Source organism: Netta rufina, assembly GCF_964035555.1.
Source record: "Netta rufina genome assembly, chromosome: 9".
Lineage (NCBI taxonomy): Eukaryota > Metazoa > Chordata > Aves > Anseriformes > Anatidae > Netta > Netta rufina.
Genome location: NC_140132.1, coordinates 14,195,564 through 14,220,630, shown reverse-complemented (window position 1 = coordinate 14,220,630; position 25,067 = coordinate 14,195,564). Strand labels below are relative to the sequence as shown.

Below are 25,067 nucleotides of genomic sequence, written 5' to 3'. Positions count from 1 at the left end.
AAAACCTGGTGTCCCTCACGTGCCCGTCACGGCCCTGCTCCTCGAGGATGCCTGAGCTTCTGCACAGGACGCCAGCTTCGCCCCCTGCTCCGCAGGTCAGCGCCATGATGCTCTCCGCTCCTGGCCCCCAGCAGCTTGCGGGCAGCCCCCTGGCTCCTGGAGAAGTGCCTGCATGGCTGCTTGGCCAACAGTCCCCTCCTGGAGCACTGCTCTCTGTGTCCAGCCTTGTCCCACCCTCTGGATTCCTGCAGGAGGCCGTCCCGCAGCAGGCACACGCAGCACACCCTGCCCTCTGCTAAGGCACACTCGCTCCAAGCTCAGACTTTGCCTGAGAGCGTTGCTGGCCGTGTCTTTGCAGGTTCAGTTATTGATCTCCTTAGGGCTTCCAGTAGGGAAAGAAAAGGCAGAGAGCTCTTAAGCTTTTTTATCTTTCCCTGAGAACGTTTCCATTAGGATTAGCAAATCTGGCCAGGCTATCTCAGACACTCAAACTCGGCTCAGCTGAAAAGTCATTAAGGCATCCTGAGTTCATGATCTGATTCACCCTGGATTAAAACAAAAACGGAGGTTCATCCTTGGCAGGATACATGTTAAATTCAATCAGTGTACTTAAGTACCACCCCGAGCTGATATCTGATCCCACTCAGCACAGCACATGCTCAAACACCAACCAATTTCCAGCCGTACCATCCCTCAGGGCTAGAACCTCCTGCGATGCCTGAAAACATCTCCAATCCACCCCTCCTCTAGCTCAGCCCGACTGCGTTGCATGTGGTGACCCGGGGAACAAAGCGAGCCGCAGCAGATGGGGCTGAGGAGAGGCCCCAGGCTGGGGCTGCGTGCTACCAGCAGCTTTTAGGGCAGAAAGCTGGGGCTGACTTTTCCTCAAGACACGTGTGCTCTGGCTGACGGCAGAGCTGAGTTATGGACCCCAGCAGGACGGCACAGCGACGTGTGATTAGTGCTAACCCCATTACCCCTGCACCTCACACCCCACGTGCCACAGCGCCTTCGCCCCTCACTCTGCGAGCCCTGGCAGAGCTGTGACCGGCCCACGGGGCACGCAGCACCCGGCTCCCCCCAGCTGGGATTCCCTGGGTGCAGCACCGGGGCTGGTCCTGCAGCACAGCACAGCGCCAGAAGCCAGGAGCCTGCGGGTCCGTGCGGGCATCGGTCAGAGCAGAGCCCTTCACCTCCCGCTGAGGCTGCCCGACGTCTGTGTGTGTGAACAGAACCCCCTCCGGATCGCCCAGCGGGGATTTTGCCCTGTGCACGTTTCACAGCCGGCACAGGGAGCATGAAGTCAACCCTCAAGCACAGCTGGAACGAATCCACGGCTCCAGGGCTGCACACAACGGAGGGGACAGCAGCGCCCAGCTCCCACACTGGGAATGCTGCCAACAGCTGAGCCTGGCCTGGCTGCTGCTTGCAGGACCTGAAGGTCTTTTCTGGGAGAGACAAAGTCCCAAAGCCTCCATCAGCTCTGGGAGAGACCAGAACATCTGCACAGCACACCACAGGACTACAGGCATCCCTGCCCATAGCAGGGGAGTGGGACCAGATGATCTTTAGGCCCCTTCCATCCCAAGCTGTTCTGTGATTCTCTCTGCATGCTTGCAAGCCCAGGTCATCAAGAGAGGTCCCCCTCAGGCTTCTCTGAGCGAACACCTCTTCAATACAAGGTGCACTGCAGCTGGAAGCAGCACCTACTCGTTACTTGGCTGCCAAGACAAGCAGGGGGTCAGATACTGAAGGACCCGCAGCTGCCCCACCTGTGGTCAATGTGACAGGATGCCCGTCTCTCCAACGTGCTGGTCATCTTTGGCACTTCCCAAAAGGTTTCTCACACTCACTGCAAGTAATAGTAGAGCAGGCGGACTGCTCTGCTTATACCGCATGCCAGTGGGATTCCCTGGATGCTAGCTTGGGTATTTTGTGGAAAACATGGGTGGAGAGCAAAGAGGGAAGCTGGATAGCAGGACGAAAGGCAAACACTGCTCAGAGCCAAGCCCCAGGCAGTGCCAGCCACCTGGCTGCACGCTCACCCCCGTCAGGCTAACACAATGCACAAGTGTGGCCAAAAATAGACTCATCCCAGGTCCACCTGGAACAGGAGGTGTCACCTCTGCTGGGGCAGAGCAGCATTATTCACAGCCCAAACCTCCGAACCCCAGCACGCAAGCTGACATGCCAAACTTCAGTCAGAGCACCTGAGCAGGAACGGCTGGGCAAACACACCTCCAACAGGTATTTTGTGCATCTATTTATGGATTAGGCACTCGTTATCAGGAACTTGGCTCTGACAGCCTTGTGACTGTCTGTGAGAACAAGGAAACCACAGCGGTGCTGTACGCTGTGTTCAGACTGGCCTACAAGTCTCAGATTAAATTCCCCTGCAGGGATTACAGCAGGAAGGCTGTTTCTCCCCAGACTTTGTTCCGACGGCTGATCTGAGCTGAACAGAAAATACGAAGGCCACCCGCTGCCCACCCCCTCCTCCTCACGCCGTGCCCTGGGCACGCGGCCGTACCTGTACACCGGCTGCATCTCCCTCGCGATCCCGATGACGGCTCCTTCCTTGAAGCTGTCGAACTCCTCAAACAGGTCTCGGATGTTGGCCTTGTACTTCAGGTCCAAGTCTACCTGGATGATTTGTGTTATTTCTGGAAGCACAAGGAGGAAAAATGAGTAAGGCAAGACAAAATCCTGACCAGCGATTACCAACGGCAAGGCGAGGCGAGCAGTTACACCCACCGTGGGCCTGGTGGGGTCAGCCCAGGGGGCAAGACTCAGCTGATTCAGGGCAAAAGCAGCCCGGCTGCCGCCTCCATCCAAAGCTGCCAACCTTCACCCATCACGGCAGCACTCACCGGTTTGTATTTTAGGTATGACTGAGTTATGAAACCATTTCTGGCAATGTTCTGTTTCTATCAACCCCCTCCTTTCTTCCAGAAAAATGGTTTTGCACACAGCTGAAAAAAGCAAGAAGCAGCTTCATTGTGGGCTCCCAGTGGGTTTTGGGTATTTCCTCCCTTTCTGGAGGTGCCTCTGCGCTCACCTCACGCTCCGTGCTTCGAGAAGCTCTACAACCTCACCGAGTGCTCCCCACCTCCAGCCCACGCAGCCAGCCCTGCCTGGAGGTACGAGAGCAAATCCTACTGCCGACACCGTCGGTAATTCAGGAAGGCACACAGCACCTCACAACACCTGCACAGGCTCACGAGCTGCCCGGGGCCTGACATGGGCTTCCCCATCACCTGTGTGCTGTGAGAAATGGGACCCCCGTGATGGGCTCCCCCAGCCCTGGGCAAAGCCGTGGCCATCTTCTGGCCAGCCAAGCTCAGCCCTGCCTGGTGGCTGTGAGGTGTGCACAGCACGTCGAGCTGTCCCACGGCCACCGCGTCAGGTAAGGCCACAGCTATTTCTGTGCTACGAAAGCCAAGAGCACGTTGGCCGGGCTGCTCAGCACTAACTGGATTAAAAAGACAGCATCAACCTGTGTCAGTCCCCGCTTACCTCATGCAGGTGCCACAGCAGCTTTCTGCAGGCCAGATGGGCCTTTTATTACCACTATTTCATAGGAATCAGCAAGGAGGGCCCTCATCCTTCCCCCTGCCATTATTTCCAGACAGGGGGATGTCCCCGTGCTTGCCACCCCTCTCCCCACCAGGGCTGCAACACCGCTGAGCACCCAGGACCCGGGAGGCTGGTGCTCTCGGAGAGCCTCCTGGTGCGGGGCCGGGCTGCTCGGTGTCACCATGCTGCTGGGGGCAGGAGGAGATCACTCGGTTTTCAGCCTCCAGAGCAACTGCTGGGACTGGAGGCCCAGAGACGACGACAAGCAGGCAGACACAGCGATCTGCCAGCACAGGAACCTGACCGTTCCCTTCCAGGTGCATCCATCGCTGGGTGTTTGTTTCCACCAGCCACTGGGCTGTGCAGCGGCTCCGAACTTTTTGCAAATCCTGCCTTAATCCCGGGCTCTCAGCACTTGGCTATATCTAACGCACCGTCCTCAGTTAAGAAGCAAAAAGCCCCGTGATGTTCGGCAAGAAATATACTGCTTAGTCAGTGAAGTACCCGAGCAGGAAGATAAATCACCCAGACGCAGCACCTGAGCTACCATCCCAGCTGTATCCCAATTTATTTTCTTACTGTTCATCATTCTCTGCCTGCTGCAGGGGCAGGCTGCCTGCAGAACGGCAGTCCCCCGGCCCACCTGGTATTTACCACCACCCTAATCCTCTGTTTGCAAAGATTTAAAAGCAAGGCCGAGTAATTCACTACAGGCTAAAGCGGGTCTTGACCTGAAAGCAATTTCCCTCAGCCTTCCTAACGGCCTCGGAAATTGCTAGCACAATTCAGGCAGCTGAATAGGCTGGGCAGAGAATTTCTGAATTGGGGAACGAGACGTGTGTCCCAAACACCCAAACCTAAGTCCTCATTAAAGCTCTTCCGAAGCTAAGCCTGAACCTCCTGAGCAGCGCAAAACCCCAGATCCCTGACGCTGCTGCCCTCGAGGACAGCCAGCAGGCAGGCATCCCAGAGGAGAAAGTCATCTCCCAGTGCAACGCGAGGAGGCACAGCCCCAAACCAAGCTCAGGCGGCACCAGGGAGGGGAGCCCGAAGTGTTAGAGGTGCTGCAGAGCTGGGGAGAGGGCCGGGGTCCCTGTCCTGCTGTGGGCAGCAGCTGGGGACCGCTCCAGCACAGCTCAGCCCGGCGCAGCAGCCTTCAGCTGGCTCATCAGGTTTCAATTAAATCAACCACAAGGCACGTCATCTGATTGTTCTCTGCAATTACAGATGAGCACTAAGTGCAATTAATCACAACTGCGGATGGAAGCGGAGCTGGGGGGGCAGCTCCCACTCCCCCTCTCCCCCGTTTTCCCAGCCCTGCCCGCCCTGGCACCAGCACCCCCGGGGAAACACTACCCAGCCAGACCCAGAGAGCACGAAGTACTTCTCCTTCTTTTTATTTTTATTTTTTTGAAGCAAGCATTAACGACAGCAGTGGGACAGAACCAAGCACAGGTCCCGGCGCTGAGTGCTGCTTTGCCAGCTGCAGCTGGCAGGGCCAGACCCATGGCCGGGGCGATGCCTCTGCCACCGCTGTCCGCAGCTGGCAGGGGGCCAGGCACTAATATTTCTGATTTATCCTCGTGTTTTGTCCTCTCGCCGAGCACTTTGCCCTGACTGCTGCGTGGGGGTGGACGGATCACATGCTCTTCTTCTCTTTCTGGCACAAACTGCTTGGAGGGGCCCAGCTGGAAGCGTGCAGAAACCCTGACAGTGTTTTGCTCGGAAAGCGCGTTTGCTAACTTTGCTGTGATATATTTTACCCTCTGCTCCACTCTACTCTGGCTCTCCCAGCCACTGCACATAAAGAGGAGTTAAGCCACTCAAAGCAGAGAAGATCTCCATTAGCAGTGACAGTTTTATGACACAGGCTGGCCCCACTTAAAGCTTGTAATTTTTTACTGCAGCCTCATAACAGCAACCCCAGCAGGGCTGCAGCCCGGGCTTGGTGCTGCTCGAGGCTTGCTCAGCCTCCCCCCGAGCTGTGGCCCTGCAGACTGGGACACATCCTCACCACAGTGCCGATGCTGCACCGCTCAGGGCTCGAAGCCTGACTTTGCCACGCTGACTCGAACCTTCCAGCTCAAATCCTCCCTGCAGAGGTGGACGACGGGCTTCAGGAACGCCTGGTCCTGCCGGGAGCTCCTGCTCTCTGCTACACAGAATTGAAAGCCAGCAGCAGCACCCAGCACACCTCCTGGCTGTCAGGAGAGGGGGAATCAGCCTTGTGCCAAAGCAGGACTCGGGAGAGATGCTGGCACGGACCCTCTTGTGCAGGCACTGCCCCTTCCTGAGCCTTGCTCAGGATGCAGGAGGTCACTCCCTCGTGTCCTGGTATCCCAGGTCCTCCTCCAGCACCCGGCAGAGCTCTGCAGGCAGGACAGGCCCTCGGGGTGCGTGCCCAGGGGCATGGCATCTTGCTCAGCTGCCCGGAGCAGTGCCCAGAGCACCTCTGGCAGGAGGCAGCTTCTGGAGTGAGTCTGACACAGCACATCCCCTAAGAGCCAAGTGCTCTGCGAGAACCGGCAGTGTACACCAGTAACTGAGGGCACGTGCCTGGAGCAGGGGTGTGCAGGAGGAGGAGGTGCTTTGGCCAACCCAGCCGGAGCTCCGAGGATGCTCCTTGGCTCTGTCAGCCCAGCCACACGCTGCACCCGGGGGCAAACACCCTCCTGGGCTACCAGCCCTGCCAGGCAGCCCTGCAGTGCTGCCCCAGCCCCTCCTGCCCTGCAGTCACCGCTCAGAGCAGCCTGTGGGCACCTGGAGCTGCACAGCCCCGAGCCTGCCCTTAGCTAGAAATGTTCTGCCCTAAGTCTAAGCTTTACCTGGATTTAAAACTACAGAAAAGGGGATGGATGGAAGGTCAGGACGCCAAGAGGAGAGGCAGGGAGAGGAGCCTGGGGTAGGTGCCACGCAGAAAAGCCCGGGGGCCGATTCCCTCGGCTGCTCTGGGAACACCAGCAGGCCCCCGGCTCCAAACCCTCCTCCTGCAGGCAAAGCGGCCAGACCTGGATCAGCGGCACACCTCCACCTCGTGGCTCTGCACAGAGGGGAAACGAGTGACAGTAATAACGACTTGTGGCAGGTAACAACTGACGGGAAGGAGAGCTGCTGTCACAACGCAGAGCCCCGAAGCTGTCCAGTAGATGCCACGGGCTTAATTGCTGTTAATTGAGCAGTGCTTTGAATAGCGCTAGACTAGAAGATGCAAGAAGATTGAAGCGTCCTGCAGCAGCTCTCCAGCTGACGGATGGGCTCTCTGCACAAGCTCAGCTCCCTCATCGGAGCAAAATCCCTGCCTGCAGCAGGTCTGGCAGCAGAGCTGCTGTGCTGGCCAGGCCTTTCCAGGAGGACAAGGGAGTTCCAGGGGTGCTGCTGCTCGGCATAAAGCCGCCGTGACCCAGGCCCTGCAAGCTGAGAGCCTCCCAGCAGCGCCCTGTTACAGCCACTGCTGTGGTCTCCCTCACCTCTGTCCTGCGGAGGTGTGCTGGGGGAAACAGGGAGGGCAGGAGGGGCACAGCCATGGCCCTGCTGCAGCTGTGCAGCGCCCGGATCTCACACATGGCCCTTAAGTAGATGTCTGCCTCTCATGGGAGCCAGTCGGGGTTTGGCTCTGCTCCCACCAGCTTATACAACACTCTCCACCTGTTTCAACAAACTTGTTTGTAAGGACCTAACCACTCTGGGCCGCTGAGCTGACACAGAGACACCCCTCTGACACATCTCAGACACAGTCCTGCTCCTCCCAGGGGCAAACGCTCTCCATGCTCCATCACCACCGTGTGCTGGAACAGCTCTGGATCCCCGCAGAGCCTGTTTTCCCTGAGAAATTTGTTTGGGCTTGAGTTTTATTATTCATAACCCCACCTGCTCACAGACAAGCTCCCTGCTTCACCAGACTGTGGACGCTGATCTTCAGTGATTCACTGGTCAGGCTCCCAGCGGGACGATCCCCACCTGCGTGTCTGTGCGGCGATGGCACAGCCAGGGGCCTGACGGTGACAGGCTCACCACCCTCACACACCAAGCCAGCACCGCTGCCTGCACCCCCACAGCCTGCTCCTGGAGCCAGCACAGCGCCCACATCACGAAGGGGATCCTCGCCTCCCCCGGGAAGAGGAGCTGTGAGCCCCCAGACGGCCGCCCGAGGCAGCTAAGCGCCCGGAGACACGCGTGGCTCTGACCTCGCCTGCACCGCGCAGCTCCGCACAGCCGCTGGTGCTGGCTGTGAAAGCAGGATCCTCTGCCTGCTGGCTGCGAGGTGTGCGGCCAAGAAAAACACGGCTCCCACAGCCGCTGCCAAGGCTGGGCATGGGCTCGGCTTCCCCGAGAGCCTCCCGCTGCAGCTGCGGCAGGGCACGAGGGCGGCCGCGGTGCCAGGCGGAGATGGCTCAGCCGCGGCCGGCCCGCTGCCACCACCACGCTCCGCTCTTCTGCCTGCCCTTTGTTAGAGGCTTCCTTTGTTTTGCTCGCCCCCACACTCCTGGCTGCTCCCGGCAGCTTTCCCTCTGCTGTCACGGAGCTCTGAGCAGCTTCCTGTTTTGTTGTGCGCTCCCCTCTCCAGGCCTCGTTTTCCCCTCCACTCCCGGCACTAATCACCGCTGCCCGTGCCGCAGGAAGGCAGCGAGGCCGGGGCAGTGCCGACGTGACACCCGCCACAGAACCCAGCGCCAGCACGTTTTGGGACAAGGGGGAAGCCCCCTCCCAGCACTTTCTTGTCTTTCTTCATAACCTGCACCATGGACCACTTGCCTGGTGCAGGGCAGTGTTTCTGTCCTTGCTCCCCTGTCCCCGGCTGGCTCCTGGCCCAGGATAACTCGCACATCCCCCAGATCTTAAGCGACCCCACAGCAGACAACGCTGAGCACTCGGCAGCTTTCAGGGTGAGGCTTCAGGCACCGCTCGCTGTGTATTTAATATACGGTGTCACCGGAGGAGGAGTGTGAAGACACTTTTTGGATGCCGGAGTTGGAGCAGCAGGAAACCTTATAATCAGACAAAATAAGGTTTAATTCCAGGTTGCCATAAGACACAAAGCAACGTGGATGGAAAGCTGTAAAGTAATGAGCGGGTGAGACAGAAAGGGAAACCGAAAAGAGATACAAGAAAATAAATGCAGCAAGGTAAATCATCTCTCATCTTGACGGTGGGGGAAGGAGCTGCAGAGCTGTAGGCAGGTTTTGTCCTTGGTTCTTCTTGCTGAACTCTAACAAGCCACGGCCCAGCCACCAGTGAGCTGGAGGGGCCAGCAGCTCCCACTGCCCGGCTGAGCTGGAAGCAGGGCCGGGGTTTTAGCACGGGGTGAAATCCAGCAGCTCCCACGCCTCCCCCTACATATTGGCAGAGGGGGGCTGGCTAGGGATGGAGAAGGGTCTCCCTTCCCTGAGGACAACCAGGAGAAGGCTCCCATCACCCAGCCCCGCCAGGCAGGTGCCTACCGAGCCCACCGCCCTGACGGGTAGGGTTGAGACCCGGGTGCTCTGTGGGAGGCGGAATCACAGCGTGTGCCTGCCCCGGGCTGACAGATCTAGGACAGCCCAAATAACTGATGCCGACGCTAAGGCGAGGGGCAGCCGATGGAAATAATGAGGAGCGACGCCCCCCGGGGGGCTGCGGGTCACGCTGGACCCAGCAGGGATGGTGCTGCAGGGAACGGGGCCGCTGCGGTGCCGCAGCTCCCCGGGGGTGGCCCCGAGCCGCCTCTCCCACCACCGCACCACCATCACAGCTGGGCAGTTCCAGCAGTGCCAAATGCCCCGTGAAACTCGGAGCAGATGGGCTCCCAGCCACAGGGACACGTCCTGCAGGCAGCTGGGTGAGCATTTCACTTCTCCAGGTGGGGACCTTCCTACCACGCTGCAGCCTCCGGCACTTATCTGGGTGTGTGGAGAGGCTTTCCGCTGCCTGCTCCCCCAGAGCAGCATGAACACAAGGCACAAAGCACAACGGGATTACCCCAACGAGGAACAATGGCTGGCACCGCAGTCCTATTGCTTGTCAAACCCTTACTTCAGTCTCTTCTCCGTGCTAGCTCGCCACCAGCGAGTTCGGCTCAGGAGCAGGCTGGGGAAGGAATCTGGCTCTGCTCACACGGCCGAGACGTGAAGCAGGGAGGAAGGGCATGAGAGCACACCAGAAACAATCAACACTCCCTCCATCCCTGTATAAATGGGAACGCTTTACCAGAAAATAAACCCTCCTGCTACTGCAACGTCTCCTGGGAACTGCGGTTTGAGAGCACGGGGCTCTGGAGCCGTCTCCCATGGCTCCACCGCAGCCCCACATTTTCTGTGCCTCTTCACGACATCTCCGCTCCGAGAGCACGATCAGGCCTGCAGCATCTGGGACGCAGGCGCTCTCCAAACCTGCTGCATCTCCGCGTGCCCCCGACACGGTGCGGCTCAGTGAAGATGGCAATGCTCAGCCAGCAGCAAAAGGTCAGGACTGCTGCGCTCTGGAAACACTCATTTATTAACGCTGAGCACTCACTGAATGATGCAGGTAGCTGGGCTGCGTACACGGCACTGCTGTGCAGCTGGCAAGGAAAAGGAGGAGGTTGTGCTTCCCTCCGCCAGGACCCACGGGACAGACCTCTGATGCCCGTTCAGCATGTAGGACAGGATTAATGCACCGTAACTCGCTGCCAGCAGGTGCTTTACTGAGGATCCATCATCTGCAGGGACTCACCTGGCATCCCAGGGGCACACAGAGGTGTACACAGGCCTGGGCAACCCTGCAGTGCAGCTGCAGAGACAAACCCCCAGACACGCACGTACGGCTCTGTTTTACAAGGGCAATATATAACATTTCCAGGATGCTGCACGCCTGCTTTCACAGGCTCGCATTAACAGAAGACAATCACTTGTGAAGATGCTGTTCCAGCTAACAGGCTATTTATTTCCTGATGCTTCTGCTTAGTGCTTTCCCCCGGCCCCCACATCAGAGGATGGTTGGGTGAAGCCTTGCCAGGCCAGGCCAGCTTTGTGTCGTTCCTCTGGGCACCAAAACGCATTCGAAGGCACCAAAATGTCTTTCCCTGCAGAAGCTGGGCCAGACGATGCAGTACAGCTCGGTGCAGCGTGTCTCCACCCTGCCCTTTGCCCTGCCTGCAGCTCAGCTCTGTGGGAACGGCGCAAGCTGGGGCTCACAAAGGCTGCTGTGTCCAGGCTGGGACTCCCAGAGCGCTCGCAGGGCCGATAGCAGTTTCGTGGGAGATCATCCCCTCAATCGAGCCGGAGCCAGCAGCTGGAGCCTGTTCCAAGCTGCGCCGATTCCCAGGAGGTTTGTGGCTTTGTCATTAACAGGCTTTTGGACAAACATCGCTGCAATCTGGTTTGCGCTTCATAACCAGTCCGACCGTAGATAACGAGCTGGAGAAGTTACCAGAGCCAGGGTTTGAGGCCAGGGAGAGCACTGATCTTCCAGTTTGATCCCAGCGTGTCCCAGGCCTCTGACTCTCACCGCTGTCTGGGCACCCGCTGCAAATCTGCTGGTGCTGCTCTCTGCTGGGGGCCACTTCCCCCCACACCGTGCTGCTTGCTCACCTGCACCAACTGCCTTCAGGTCCCCCCGAGGTATGCAGGTGATGGTTATCTGCTGTACAACAGCCTTCAGTGGTCTCCTTCCACGCCAGTCCTCCGTACGGCTGGATAAATTTTAGCTCTGCTGCAAGGAGCTCCACAGATCGCTACAGCAGGGTGAATGACCGCCTCTGCTCCCAGTTCTGCCTGCTTTACATCTGCCTCTTGCTAACTGTGATGCCTGCTGGCTCTTGTACGAGCTCGGGGCTTTGTGGACCCAACCATGACCCCCTCAGCCAGCTTGTCTGCAGATGGAGGGTCCCCACCTGTCGGGGCCATCCTGTGCAGAAGGCGCTGCTCTTCTCTGAGCCCTTCCCAGCTCTTTCCAACACACTACGTTGTGTGCCGTAAGTTTAGGAGGTGCATAATGACCGCTTTGTTCTCCCCTAGCAGTTCTCCATCATTTAGCTGTATGAAAACTGACCCACCTCTCCCACTGCTCTTAGTCTCCTCCCGAGCCTTTGATGCACAAGCTCACCCAAGGCACCTGGAAATCGAGCTCCTGAGTTGGCAGCCAGCAAGCACCTGGTTGTGTCCTCCCTGTGGAGCACTGCCCAGCTCCTACTTCTCTTATCCATCATGTTTCTTAAGTAAGCACTGCAACCAGTGATTTTAATGATTTAGTCAGGTGTATCACCCCCCCAGCTTCAATTACGTCAAGGATTTCTCACCACATATTTTCTCTCAAGAGTTTCCCAACACATCCAGCCTCATACCCAGATTCCTAACACTGGAATAAATGAGACAGGGGTTTAACTCTCGTCCCCTTCTTGGTCCCATGCTTTCAAAGTATTGAAAGCAGAGCGAGTTGAACTGTGCTTGCCCCTCCCTGGCTGGCAGCGAGACAGCCCTGCCATGGCTCCCACACCTGACGTCTGCATTTGGGACCTTCCACATTCACACGGGTCATCCCTAGGATGCAGCAGACATCAAAGCAGTAAGGAGGCTGGGCACAAGCAGGAAGGAACTATCCTGTTGAGCTGCTTTCCTGAAGATCTCCAAGCCTGATTATATATATATGTGCCTGTAAGAGATCCTGTTAACTGAATCAAACAACGCGCTCACATCCCACCCTGCTCTGCACTCCTCCCTCCCCTGCCCCGTGAGGATGCAGAGCCTCATTAGCGCAAACGAGGACCCACCCTGTGTGGCACTGCTCGTCCTGCAGAAATCCCAGCTGCAGTTCTGCTCAGCTGCATCCCATCCGCTTCGGAGAAGCAGAACCACCTCCCTGCCCCTGCCCACCCAGAGCAGCAGCAGGATTAATGAGTCAGTGCTTCAGGGTGCCTGGACCATGCTCCAGGGCTAAGCTCCTGCACTGCAGGAATTGGGAAGCCCAGGGGCCCTTTTCGCCCTGTGCTCACCTCTCATCCTTGGTCAGAGCTGCTGCCTTCATGCTGGGCTGCTCAAAGAAACTCTGAGAGCCTCCCCTCAGCCTGCAGGTGTGAGGAGCAGGACACTTACACGGAGATGATGCTAAGCCCCTCAGGAAGGCCGCCAGCTGTTCGTACAGCTAGGAAACCCTGCTGCCTCCACTTTGTCAAATGCCATCGTCAGTCAAGCTCTGCTACATACCCTGACTCCACATGACACACGTTACCTCCCAGCCAGGTCTCAGAGATTCCCCTGCAGATAACAAGGCTCAGCACCTCTGGTCCAGCCAGCAGAGACAGCCAGGAAACTGCTCCACTGAGAATCTCTGCCAGCTGCAGACAAAAGTTACCTGGGCTTTGCTTTTCCATCCTGTCCTGTTCCCCAGGTACTTTCCCTCTGATCCTTCCCCTCCTGCCCAACACGGCTGTCCTGCAGCAGTCAGCAAAACCAGGGCAGGCAAACAAGCCCAGCAGCTCCCACCACTGCATCACCCTCCTGGCTCCCCGAGCAGCTGCTGCCCGCAGTTCCCATTTGTTACTTGGGCATCCCAGCGAAGCTGTGGAGTGCTCGCAGCTCCCTGGAGAGAGCCTTGGATGGAACCAACACCCCACGGGAAACATGTACAGGGACACACTGACTGCAGTGCTAATGCCAGTTGTTCCACAGAGAAATGCTGCATCTTGTCAAGGAGGCACGCTGCCAGGTACCTGTGCCTAAAAAAACCCACCACAGCAAATTGCTATAGCCAGGCCATGAGACAGCAGTCCCAGGCAGCAGATCATGGTCATTCACGAAGGAAAGCTTCTCACTGGGGGCAGCAGGGAGGAAGGCTCGTGGGTTACACCATGAAAGAGCTGAGCAGGCAGAGGGAATTCAACACCAGGGAGAAGCAGCAGGCTGTGCCCACAAAAATCACAACGCGTACGTGCTGCCTGGGCTCTCACTGCTCTCCCCAGACGTTCTCCCCCAGCCACACGGCACTTACACACGGGCTGATCTCACCCGACACATAAAACTGCGGTGGGGCTGCAGTGGGACAGAGAAATGGAAGACACAACAGCTCTGTTTCACACACAGCCAGGCCAAAAGTCGCAAGGGGGCTGAGCAGGGAAGCTGCAGGCTGCTCCATCAGCTTGCCCCCAGAGCTTCCACCCTGGCACCAGGGGCTGGGGTCTGCTCTGGGGCTCACCAAGGCCAAGCCCTGGGGTTAGGATTAGGAGGGACACCGAGCCTACATCTTCCGCTTGAGCTGAGCTACAAAGGGCTGCTAAACTGCGGGTTGCTAAACTAATTGTCACCGAAAACTTCCTTACAAGGGCCAGGGACGGGGGAGCTTGGCCTGAGGCTCTCCAGGGCCACGCTTGGGGTTAATGCAGAGACAATGGCCAGAGCTCCTAACGAAGGCGCTGCCAAAGGAAGTTGTGGGCTGTCAAAAGATTTCTCCATAATTAGACCAGGACTCGCAAGAGCAGTAAGTTTTCCCAGAACAATCTTTCTGACAGCCCAGACCTCCGTTCGTCAGCCCCTGTCTGACTGCAGCCCCTGGTGCCCTCAGCCCTCGCCCTACCCCGAGCCCCTACCCAAAGCCTGGGGGGTCCCTGCCCCTGCCTGCCCTCAGCCCAAGTCCCCTGCCTGGGGAGCACCTTCTGAGAAGCCCTCAGCTCCCCAGGGGCCCTGCCCCAGCTCCCCAGGGTCCTAGCCTTCCTCTGCCCCAAATTTAGGCCTGGGCAGGCTGCCTGGTGAGCTCTGAGGCCACGACCTGGCTACCACCTGCATGCTGCGGCCGTGCCTCCCAGGCATTACTGCTTCATGTGTCCCTGCTGGGGGATTGCAAATGCTTGCTGGGTCCTGTGCTACAACGCTGAAATGACAAGTGATGAGGGGGATTAAAGAAAATCAGCAGGATGTGTACTGGAAGTGCAGTAAGAGGCCCCAGCCGCTGCCCTTTCTCCTTCTCACCAGACGCAGCACTCCTCCCAGGCCTGGATCCCCACGGATCCCAGGATCGTTTCATTCCGGCATTGTCCTCATCTTGGCAACCCCTCCTAAGCCTGAACCCCTGAACCCTGCTCATCCTCTCCGTGTGACTTTCCCATCATTTCTCCCTTGCAAAACCACTGGAAGGCACCAAGCCTCCCCCAGCTCCCTGGGCCTGGCTGCGCCGCCCTGAGCCAGGATTGAGGCGGCTGAGGCCCAGCCGGGAGTTAGGCCGTCTGCACTGCTGCACGCCGCATACCAGCTCCCCAGCTGGCTTAAATCAGGTTAACTCCACTGCTGTCAGACATTTAAGGCAAGAGAGTTACATGATTTACAGCAGCTGAGAAGCTGTTGTATTATAGCTTGGCAGCTGTAGGTTTTAGATACAAAGTTCTGCGGGCAAGGATCCCACGCGGCGGTGAAAAACCCAACAGCTGAGTGGCAAAAAAACATTTATTCTCCGTGCAATATGCACGCAGTCATGCAGATGTTCCACTAAAACCCTTACAAAAAAATGCTGCTCAGTTTTTGAGAGCCATCAATCTGCAAGTCAGTGCATCACCACAGCCCTAAGGCTTCAAACAAATCACTAACTCGTGGTCATACAGGAACACCAGGGCACTTTGAAAATGATAAAGAGGGGATCCTAAAGCTAGGGAACTTTAACACAAGGGGTGCTAGCACTGAAAAAGACTAGAGACAGACTGATACAAATGGAAACAAACATAAGAGAGAATTTAATATTCAAATCATGGCCTTCGTTTCTGCTGGAGCATGTTTAAGCTTGCAATTAAAACCAGCTCCCACAAAAAAATGGTGCTAAAGCTATGGAGCCAGACACGCCTGCAAAGACGCAGTGTTCCTGGCAGGTGAAATGGCACAGAGAGGCACCAGGAAAAATGCTAATACAGCATGAAAATGAAGCTTCAGACATTTCTTCTCCACCCTTAGTAAAGCAACAGCTTCTTCCAGGCCATGGAGAGCGGCTTCTCAGAGAACCAGAGGCAGGGCCAAGGGAGCGGACAGGAGCACAGCACCGTTCCTACACCACTCACAAAATTTCAGGAGGGCAGCAGAGTGTGTAGCCCTGCCTCTCCCCACACAAAAAGCTCTTTTTGTACTTAACAAGCAGGTGGGTAAAAGCACAGGTCCCCCAGCAGAAACCCTGACCTTCACGCAGCTTCAGCCAAGGCGGCTGAGCTACAGCGGGGACCAAGAAGCAAGCACCAAACGCAGCTGGAGCAGAACCAGTATCACGGAGCAGCAAAGCAGCTGTCCTTGGTCAAAGAGCATGTCATGTCCTCGCCGCAGCAGCCTGGTTCTTGCCAGCCCGCACCGTACGAGCCTGCTGCTCCTCGTCAGGTCCTCGATGTGCAGCTGGAAGGCAGGGAAGGGGCCCGCGAGCCTTGCCAGACCCATAAATCACCAGGCGCTGCAGGCACCCGGCGCAGTACATCTGACCTCCCTTGCAAGGGAAATATAAATCAGCTTTACTAGCAGCTTCTGAAACAAAACCTAAACTCGTGAAACTGTAAAATGCCTCCTTAAACATCCTGCGCACCAAACAGACCATTGCAAGCCCTCATCAGACTGCCAGAGAGCGAGCAAGCTTTTCAAGAGACAACACTACTCACAGGTTGATGAACTGAGAAGACATTTCAGAAGGTGTGATCAGCTTCTTGCTGGAAGGCTGTACAATACGGGTATCTTTAGCACACAGCAAAGCTACAGTAGAGGTATCAGGACAAGAAAACTAGCATTAATACCGTCATTTGTATTCAACATACTTCAAAGCACTCACAATGCAGACATCGCCAGACAAAAAACTAGCGAAGTCCAACGAAGAGCTAAGTGCAGCACGTTCACTTAAAGCCCCCGAGTAACAGAACTGCTGAGGCTGGAGGGGATCGCTGCAGCTTACCCCTGCCCACAGCAGGGACACCCAGAGCTGCTGCTCAGACATTGCCCTCTTTGGCTACAGGCCCTCCGAGAATGGAGCCTCGGCAGCTCCCTGGGCCTGTTGCAGCGCATCACTATTGGAAAATTGTTTTTTTCTTAGATTTAAGTGGAATCTCCCACGTTTCAGTTTGTCCCCACTGCCCCATCTTGTCACAGGGCACCACATTGAAAAGATTGCCTTTGGCCTCCCTGCTGCCCCCGTTGGATGCTTACACGCATGGATCAGATCAGCTCCCCCAAGCCGGGCAGGAGCACAGCAGGAAAGGGTCCTCCCTGCCTAACGGGCCTGCTGGCACAGCCCCCAGGGCTCTGCTCCCTGGCACATCTCCCATCTCAGTCCTTCTCCTCCTCCTGGCAGCACACCAGCTCTGGCCGTGGTCCCCAGCCCCAGGCTCCTCCATCGCTCCCGTCCCTGCAGCTCACCGGGCTCTGAGCGATGGCCCCGCTGCCTCTGCAGGCTCCGGTAGGACACACGCCTCTTCTGCCCGTGTCTATCCAACAAAAGTGTGCTTATTAAGGTCAATAATGATTTTCTGATGTTCACCTCACCCCCTCTGCAGGACTTTCCCATGCAGCAGACAGGCAAGCCTCTCAGGGAAAGCAAGGCACCTCTCTTTTCCCGGAGAGCACTGAGGAGGCAACCGCTGGGCAGGCTGCAGGGCTGCGGGAACGCGGTGCCTGCCTGACACGTGGCCGCCGAGCCAGCACTGAGCTTGCAGCCCGGAAAGAGCAAGGCCGTGCCTGAGCTTTGTGGCAGCAGGATTGCAGGCGATGTTATGCCTGGGCAGCCGCCAGCACGCGCTGCCGCTCCGGCCGCAGAGGAAGCCGTGGGAGCCAGCTGAGCACGCCAAGGGAAGAGCTCTGTCACCAGCACACGGCAGCAGGAGCGGGCTGACACCGCACGCCCGGCTTCAGGAGCCTGCAGGGTAATGCAGCAAACACAGAGAGGGCCGAGGGCACAGGACAGCCGGCAGCCCTGCCGCAGAGCACGAGGCAAGGGGCCGGAGCTGCCCTCCGTGCGAGGGAAGTAGTGGTGGGCGTCCCGGCTCTGCAGGGCCAGGTCAGCCAGGGACTTGGTAAGGCAGCCAGGAGTGATCTGCTGCCTTCAGCAAGCGCTCACCGGGTGTTTGAGAAGCAGGTTCTAGATCCTAAAGATGTGGGACACGGATGCTCAAAAGGCTTTCTGGGTCTCCAGGGGAGAAGGGCATCCGTCTGCTTCTTGGAGCAGCCACAGCAGCTGCTTTAATAGCAAGGAGCAGCAGGGAAGCAGCTCAGAGCCCAGGAGCCCGGCAGCCCGTGCCCCCCGCCTGCCCCTCTCCCCCAGCCCAGCACAAGGCCGGAGGGCTGCGGGCTTCACAGCGGGGCCGCCCCAAACCTCTGCCAGTGCCTCTCGAGTGCGGGCTTGGCGCTGTGACCCTCCCCAAAAGGATGGCCTGGGAACACAGGAAGGAAAGCAGCGTCTGCTCCACTTCCTTCTTGTCTGGCAAGCAAACAGGGTTTGTGAAACCACAGTGGCTCCAGGACATACCAGGGCCCCGAGCAGGCCCCACTGTTTTTAACTCTCTTGCAGAGGCCTTCCCAAATCGCCCTCTCTCGGAGAAGACCCTGCCCCGAGGCAGCCCAGAGGACCCTCAGCGAATGCAGACAGGCCCAGGCACAAGGATGAGCCCTGCTCTGACGGGCAGAGGGGGCTGTATGTGCTGCACCTCCTGCTGTGTGTGGGGCAGAGGGGGCCCCTGCCCCCGATCCCACTGCGTCCCCAGGGAGCCCGGGCTCAGCCTGTGCTGGGCTGACACACGGCGTTCGGTGCTTTGCTTGTAAGGGACTACACACCAACAGCAACGTGATCCCGGGCCATCAGTCTTACGGGAAAGCCTCTGACCTTTCTCCCAGCCCCGACCTCAGCGTAAGAAAAACAAGCCTGACCTACAAAATGAGAGGGACACTGAGTGATCTGAGGCTACAGAGCACATAGGTCCCAGCAGAAATACCCGCACACAGGCGGGGAAGGAAAGCATGGCATGGACCGAGCCGAGCTCCCTTTGCCAGCTGCCTTGTTTCCTTGCAGATTTATTGATGGTCCCTCACTAACAGCAGAGCTTAACTTAAAGTTAAGTGATTAACTTAAAGTTAAGTGAAAGTTAAGTAAAGTAAAGTTAAGTAAAGTTAAGAGGAAGGTGTACGCGGTCGCCACACTGCTGACACCTGCTAGCGCAGTCACTGCGCTGCCAACACGTGGCACCTCTCCGCTGACACACCGAGGGGGAGGGAGGTTGGAAAACCACCCATGATAAATACACTGCTGCATACAGCCAGACCAGCTCCAGTTTTGCCTCCTCTCACATCTCGGGGAGCAAGGGCAGCACCATCCCGCTGTGCAGCAGCAGCCTCTCCTCATGGTGCCTGGGTCCGTGAGCTCGCATTGCGTTTCTCGTAGCACCGACCGCTCCCTACAGGCTGAAGAAAAAGCAAGCCCGTGGCTGCAGCTCAGCGGAGGCTTACCTGGGGGCATGATCCGATGCATCGCGACTGACAAGAAGAAGATGGAGTCGCTGTAGTAGGTCCCTGTTCCAGCACTGAAGTGCTTCTGCATGGCTTCGACTATCGGAAACAGCTTTTCGGTCAGCTCGTTCACATCGTGGGTTATTACCTAGGAGAGACACCAGAGACACCCGCTCAGCCACGACGTCCAGCAGCTCTCTCCCCTTGTTGGCAGCCTTTGTTCAGCCTGCACCAGCACGGGCCTGCAAGGTTGTGAGCCCCAAGTATTGCTGCTGGCATCCTGGCTGCACAACAGGGTCTGCCCGTGCTGGACCCCGCTCACCTCCCCGCCCCAAGAGGCAGCTACGTGTGCGGGGACCAGAGGGAAGGATTTTTATGGCCATTCTGGAAATGGGAGGCAGGCACCGAGGGACTCAAATCCATGCACACAACCAAGTCTGTCCAGGGGATGTTCTCCCGCAGCCTCTGGTCCCAGCTGTTGACGCTGCCTAAATGTGACCACGGTTCTGGGCTCCCATACGGAGGCGATCACAGGAGGTGTCAGCTCACTCCAGGCTCTGGCATCCCGCAGCTCTGAGGCGAGCCAGGCCACGTCATTTACCCTGAAGACCAAGCCTTGCTCCCTGCCACAAAGGCAGGCTGGGCCGGGGCCAGGAGCTGAGCCCGGATTTCCTGAGCCTCAGCCCAGCGCTGAAGCAAGCTCCGCAGCGTGCCCCCACCGGGGCTGGGGGAGGAAAGGGCGAGCAGGCCACAGCAAGCTGACGAAAATCCAGACATCAGCAGTTACCAGAGAGCCGAGCACCTTCCTTAGCTGGAGGTGAGCCTGCTTGTGCTGGAGCTTCCCGGTGCTGCCCACACACTGCCACGGGGCAGAAATGGGCCCCAGGGGAAGACAGACCACTCACACCACCCCACACAGCCCCTCTCGTGTGCTTATCCTTGACAGGACACAGAGAAACAAACTTTTAAAACGAAGCAAAGCCCTTCCACACTGGTTACCGATGACCAAATCAACACTCACAGCCCACACACTGCACCTGTGCTCAGGAGCGACCCAAGAGCTAAGCGATGAAGCCCCATCTGCTCCAAAACCAGGAGCAACTGCAAACAAACTGTCAGCTACTGGAATTGTGCAGGCGTACACCTAACTGCACGCCGAGTCTGATGAGCAGGAACACGCAGGCTGCTGCTCATTACATGCACACGAGGGCACGGGTCACTGACTCACGCCAGAGAACCGGAGGGATTTCTGGTGTAATTACCAGGCACGGGGGACACGGCCCTGGTGCAGATTAGGGAGTTCAGCAACTCCGAGCTTGAGACTCGAAGTCATGCTGCCTTCTTCAGGCAACAGAAAGCAGGAAAAACCCAGCAGGAACTGAGTGCTGGCCAGGACACAACTTAGGAGCAGCACTTCAGTTTTGGGAAGGGAAGCCTGGTTTGAGGATGCTGAGATAGCGCCCGCAGCTGGCCCTGCCTTCAGCAGAGCATTCAGCCCCGGATCCCCACCGGGCCCTTCCAAACTAAACTACTCTGTGCTCTCACTCCCTTTCCCTACTAGAATTTTATCTGCTTAAAAGCTAGGAAAACTGCACTATGCACTTAAACTTGTAGGTTTGAGCATTAGCTTTTCTTTTTAAAGCCAAGTCAAGTGCCTCAGAAGAGAAGCTCACTAGAGCCTGAGCTGGCGCTGCAGCTGGGCTGTCTGTGGGACGCACAAGGGGATGCTCTGACACCCAGGGAAGCAGGCACAGACATGGAGGCAGTGACAAAAAGCAGCCTGGAACTTATTCCTCCCACACCTTCTTGCTGAAATTGTTCCCCAGATCACAGCTCTCGTGTCAGAGCAGAGCTTGCAGGAGCTGGGGAGCTGTCGGTGGGCCCAGCGGCACTGAGCACAGCGAGGTGCGTCCACGTCCAGCCTGGGTGCTGGCAGAAGCCCTGAAGCCACTGGGCACAGCACCAAGCCCCCAGTGGCACATTGCTGGGGCAGAGTTGAAGCAGCAGCGTTTTGATTTCCTCCTGGGGAAGCGCCCACACACCCGCTCCAGGCCAAGGGCACGGTCTGAGAGCTGGAGGCTTGGCCCTGCGACTTCACAGCAGCGCGACCACGCTGCGAGCTGCGTGTCCTGCAGCTGGCCTCACGCCACGCGGCCTCGGGAGGAAGGCAGGAAGAGCACAGGACAGCACGTACCAGGGAAGTGTGCTGCGAGAGCTCATCGCTGGCCACGCTCCTGTTTGGACAACACGGCGTGCGCAGAGCTTCCCCGAGACGCTGGAGAAGGAGAAACTCGGTTACCAGCAGCATCTCAGCCCAGCTCCCCGAAGCACAGGAGTTTGCTGTGCCCCAGGGGCTGTGCACGGCCAGCTCTGCCCTCACCGTTAGCACAGGATCACACAATTGCAGCGAGGAGATTTGCAGCACTGCTGCTGGGTGCTGAAACACAGCTGAACGCTGCTGCCCAGGCGCACAGAGCCAAGCCCCAGCCCAGAGAATCAACCCAGGGAGCCTCCCCCTGGGAGATCCCTGCCCTGCCACGGCACCAGTGGGAGCAGGTCTCCCTCTGAGAAGTGCCCAGGCTTAAATCACCTCCCAGGTCTGGAGATGATGAACAGCAGAGCAGGGGAAAAAAAAAAAAAAAGAGAATTCAAACCAACTCCAGTCAGTTCTGGAACGAGCAGAGGGGTGCCAAGCACCGGTGGACAAAAATCAGGGGAAAAACACTGCTGAAACTCCAGACACGGTATCATCTGTCCTCCCTCGCCTTCCAAAGTAAACAGAGGAAAATGTGTTTCTGCTGCCCGTCCTTTGGGTAAGCACTTCTGCAACACAAGCTCCTGACACGACAAATCCTCCTGCAACCACAGGACTGCTGTCCTCACCAGTACTGCGGAGGCTTCTCCTCTCCCCAGCACTGACTGTAGCACAGCTTGTTTATCTGCTGCTAATTTTGTACTTGGTTATTTATTTGCGTAGCAGCTTTCAGTAAATCCCCGTGGCTAAATCTGACCAAGTTTGCTGAGGACATTAAGAAAAGTAAGTTCCACGGGTTTCCTGTGCAACTTGCTTTCACAAACACATCTCACGCTGAGAAAAGACCCTTTCAATTGGCCCACTAAAAGGCCACCACACTTTCTCTCTGACTGTCCCTCCGTCTCGTGCCAGGTGCCTCTGCACAGATCCTGTAGGTGCAGGGGCACAGCAGCCCAGCTCGTGACAGCACCAGCCCTGCAGAGGACAAGGAGAGCTCAGCCTTCACCTGCGACCCCAGTGCGGTTCCCAAAGCACCTCCCTAGGGTAGGTGGATAACTACATCTCACAGAAGGGGACTGAGATGTAAAAGTAGGGCTGATCTGCCCAGGTGAGGAGCACCGACTTGTAGAAACCACACTCAGGCTTCCTAAAAGGCAGCACTTGAGCCAGCAGTCTCTAAAGCCATGCTATCTTGAATAGATAGCCAGGCCCTGCCAAAAAGCCGGGGCAGGCTGCTCCCTGCTGCATCCATGTCCCACAGCCCCATGCAGGCGGCGCAGCGCGGAGCACCAGCTCCATCTGCCGCCCGCACGCTGCGCTCCCAGCCCAGCTGCACTTTTGGGAGGTGTCCACGGGCTCAGACACGCAGGGCTGGTGACACTACGCGATGATGGTCCCGCAGGTTGGTGCAGCCCGGGTCTGCCCACGCCCAAGCACTGCTGCTCACCATCTGCACGCTGCCTGCGAGGCTGCAGCCGGCTGCCGCATTCTCCAGAAGGCTTTGGAAGTACCTGAGCCCGCACACATGCTGTGGGGGAGATGAGAGCTGGCCCGCTGCCTTCCCCAAGGATCAGGACCCAGATTTTGTGGTGCCTGGGCTCCACTCTGTCAGAGGTTCTGCCTGATCCCAGCTCTGCTGGGAGGGGAGGGCAAGGACAGCTCCAAAAACACAGCCTAAATCCTCCTCTCATGAAGAAAAAGTAAAGTTCAGGGTTCATCAATCCTGCCTCAGCAGCTCCAGCAGCCTTCCAAGCACTTTGTCAAGCCTCAGCTCTGGGCCTGCTCCAGGAGAACAGGGTAAGAATGAGGAGAGCACTCTGGGGATGCCAATAGAAGCAAGGAGGAGAGGTCTCAGGACAGAGACTGGTGACTGCTGAAGCAACCAGATGAAGGTGAACCTTCCTCAAAACTTTAGCAGCACAAAAGGTCCAGGTTATGCTGATGTCTTCTGCTGACAAAGAAGAGGAATGGCACAGGCTCCAGCAAGAAAAAAAAGGCACTGTCACCTGTTAAGCACACCAGAAATGTCACAATATCACAGGCAAGACTAAGAACTAGTACAGAAGTGTGTGTATTACCAACTGTCTGCCTAAAAACCAGGTAACTGCAGAGATCTGAAGTCTGTTGCCAGCCCCAGGCCAACTAACCAAACCAAACATCTCCAGGAGGCATCACACCTTGCAGGAAAGGGAAGGAGCTCCTGCTGAAGCAGACCCTGGTGAGATGTCACCTGAACTCTCCAGACAATGCTGCTTGATCTCACCCAAAACAGCCCAGCTCTACTGCAAGAACTACTCCCGGAGCTGAGCCATGGTTCAGTGCAAGTCCGCAGCCACCTGAGACACACACAGGCTCACCCCACAGAACGCTCCCACCTCACACAACACTAACTGGTAAGCCCCACAAGGCCGTACCCTCCCAGAGCAGCAGTGCTGGACAGGCTGCCCGCAGAGGAATTTGGCTTCAGACACGAGCAGAGGGCAGTAAGGCAGCTGCACACCCACAGGGGTGTCCATGAGGGATCCACGTGCTGTCACGGCCCAGCAGCTGAACCTCTCTGAGGGACACGATGCCACAAACCTGAACCAAGCTGTGCGCTGCACACCTAATGCCAGCTCAACCCCAGCTCTGGGGCAGAACGGCAGCCCCACAGCTGTCTGCTGGCACCGCCACGGGGCACTGCAGGCCACAGCACTGTGCACAACGCCAGTCCTCAGGAGACCTTTGGAAACCTCAGGGGAAGGTTTCCAAAGCTGTTACCTGCCACATCCAGACAGCTAGGGACGGCTCAGCAAGGCACAGCGTGTCTGCTACGGGTGACACGGCAGTGCTAGTGCTAGTACAACGGGTTAAGAAGAGAGATGGGATTATTTGCCAACAAGTGCTGTGTGTGAACAACGTGCAGGCTACACCTCAGGCTGTTCTGGTGGAGTTTGACTACCATGAAACATCTGAAAAACGAGAAACAAAGAGCTATGGCAGAATTAGAAAACTTCTAATTCTGAGTAGAAGCATCTCAGGACGGGAGGGTCCCTACTTGGCGTCTCACAGCTCGGTGCCCCCTCCGCTCACCAGCTCCCTGTTTGACGGGAGCCAGCTTCGCACCGGCTGCCTTCGGGGGGGCTCCATGTGCCTTCCCCGAGGCTCCCCCCACCCCTCACAGCCCCCGGGGCCGCCTCACCTGGTGCGGGAAGGCGGCGCGGCCGAGCTCGTCCCGCAGCAGCCCCTCGGCGATGTCCCTGCTGTTGCGGTCGGTGACGAGGTGAAGGCGCAGCGCGTCCCCGCGGCCCAGGCGGCCGTGGCGCAGCAGGGAGCGCAGCGCGGCGCGGGCCTTGTCCCGCAGCGAGGGGCCGCGCTCCGCCTTGGTGAACAGCACCAGGAGGTGCAGGGCTCGGCCGCGCCGAGCCGGGCTGGCCGGGGTGGCTCGGAGCCGCCGGGTGGCGGTGGAGAAGGTCTCGCCGCCGCCGCCCAGGTAGTAGAAGGCGCACACGGCCAGGGCGGCCGCCAGCGCCAGGGCGCAGGGCTGAGAGCGGGCCCAGCCCGCCCGCCCCACGGCCATGGCGGCCCCGCTCCTGCCCTACCCGCCGCCCGCCGCCATGCTGAGGCGCGGCCCCGCCCCGCCCGCACACGGCACGGAGCAGGGGCACGGCCGAGGGGGAGTGCGGCTGCTGGGTGCTCAAAGCAAGGACAGGGACACGGAAATAAGAGCTCGTTTCAGACAGAGCAGGCGAAGGAACAGTGAGTTCTCGGTGATTTCTAGGAAAACAGCACTTGGATTCTTCACAGGAAGGCGAGGGGGATGTCCTCCTCCTTTATCAGCTTCTTTCGCTGCCCATGGAAGGAAA

The 25,067-nt window shown here is 57.9% G+C and overlaps 1 protein-coding gene across 1 annotated transcript in view; it reads right to left on the bottom strand.

The window, feature by feature from the left end:
* Positions 1–24,824, bottom strand: part of XXYLT1 (xyloside xylosyltransferase 1) — a 38,006-nt gene extending 13,182 nt beyond the window's left edge. The window contains exons 1-3 of the mRNA XM_084291802.1: positions 24,404–24,824; positions 18,969–19,116; positions 2,531–2,663 (exon numbers count right to left, since the gene is read on the bottom strand). Coding sequence (XP_084147928.1) covers positions 2,531–2,663; positions 18,969–19,116; positions 24,404–24,781 — 659 coding nt within the window. The 5' untranslated portion in view covers positions 24,782–24,824. The remainder of the gene's footprint in view (positions 1–2,530; positions 2,664–18,968; positions 19,117–24,403) is intronic.
* Between the last annotated feature and the right edge of the window lie 243 nt (positions 24,825–25,067).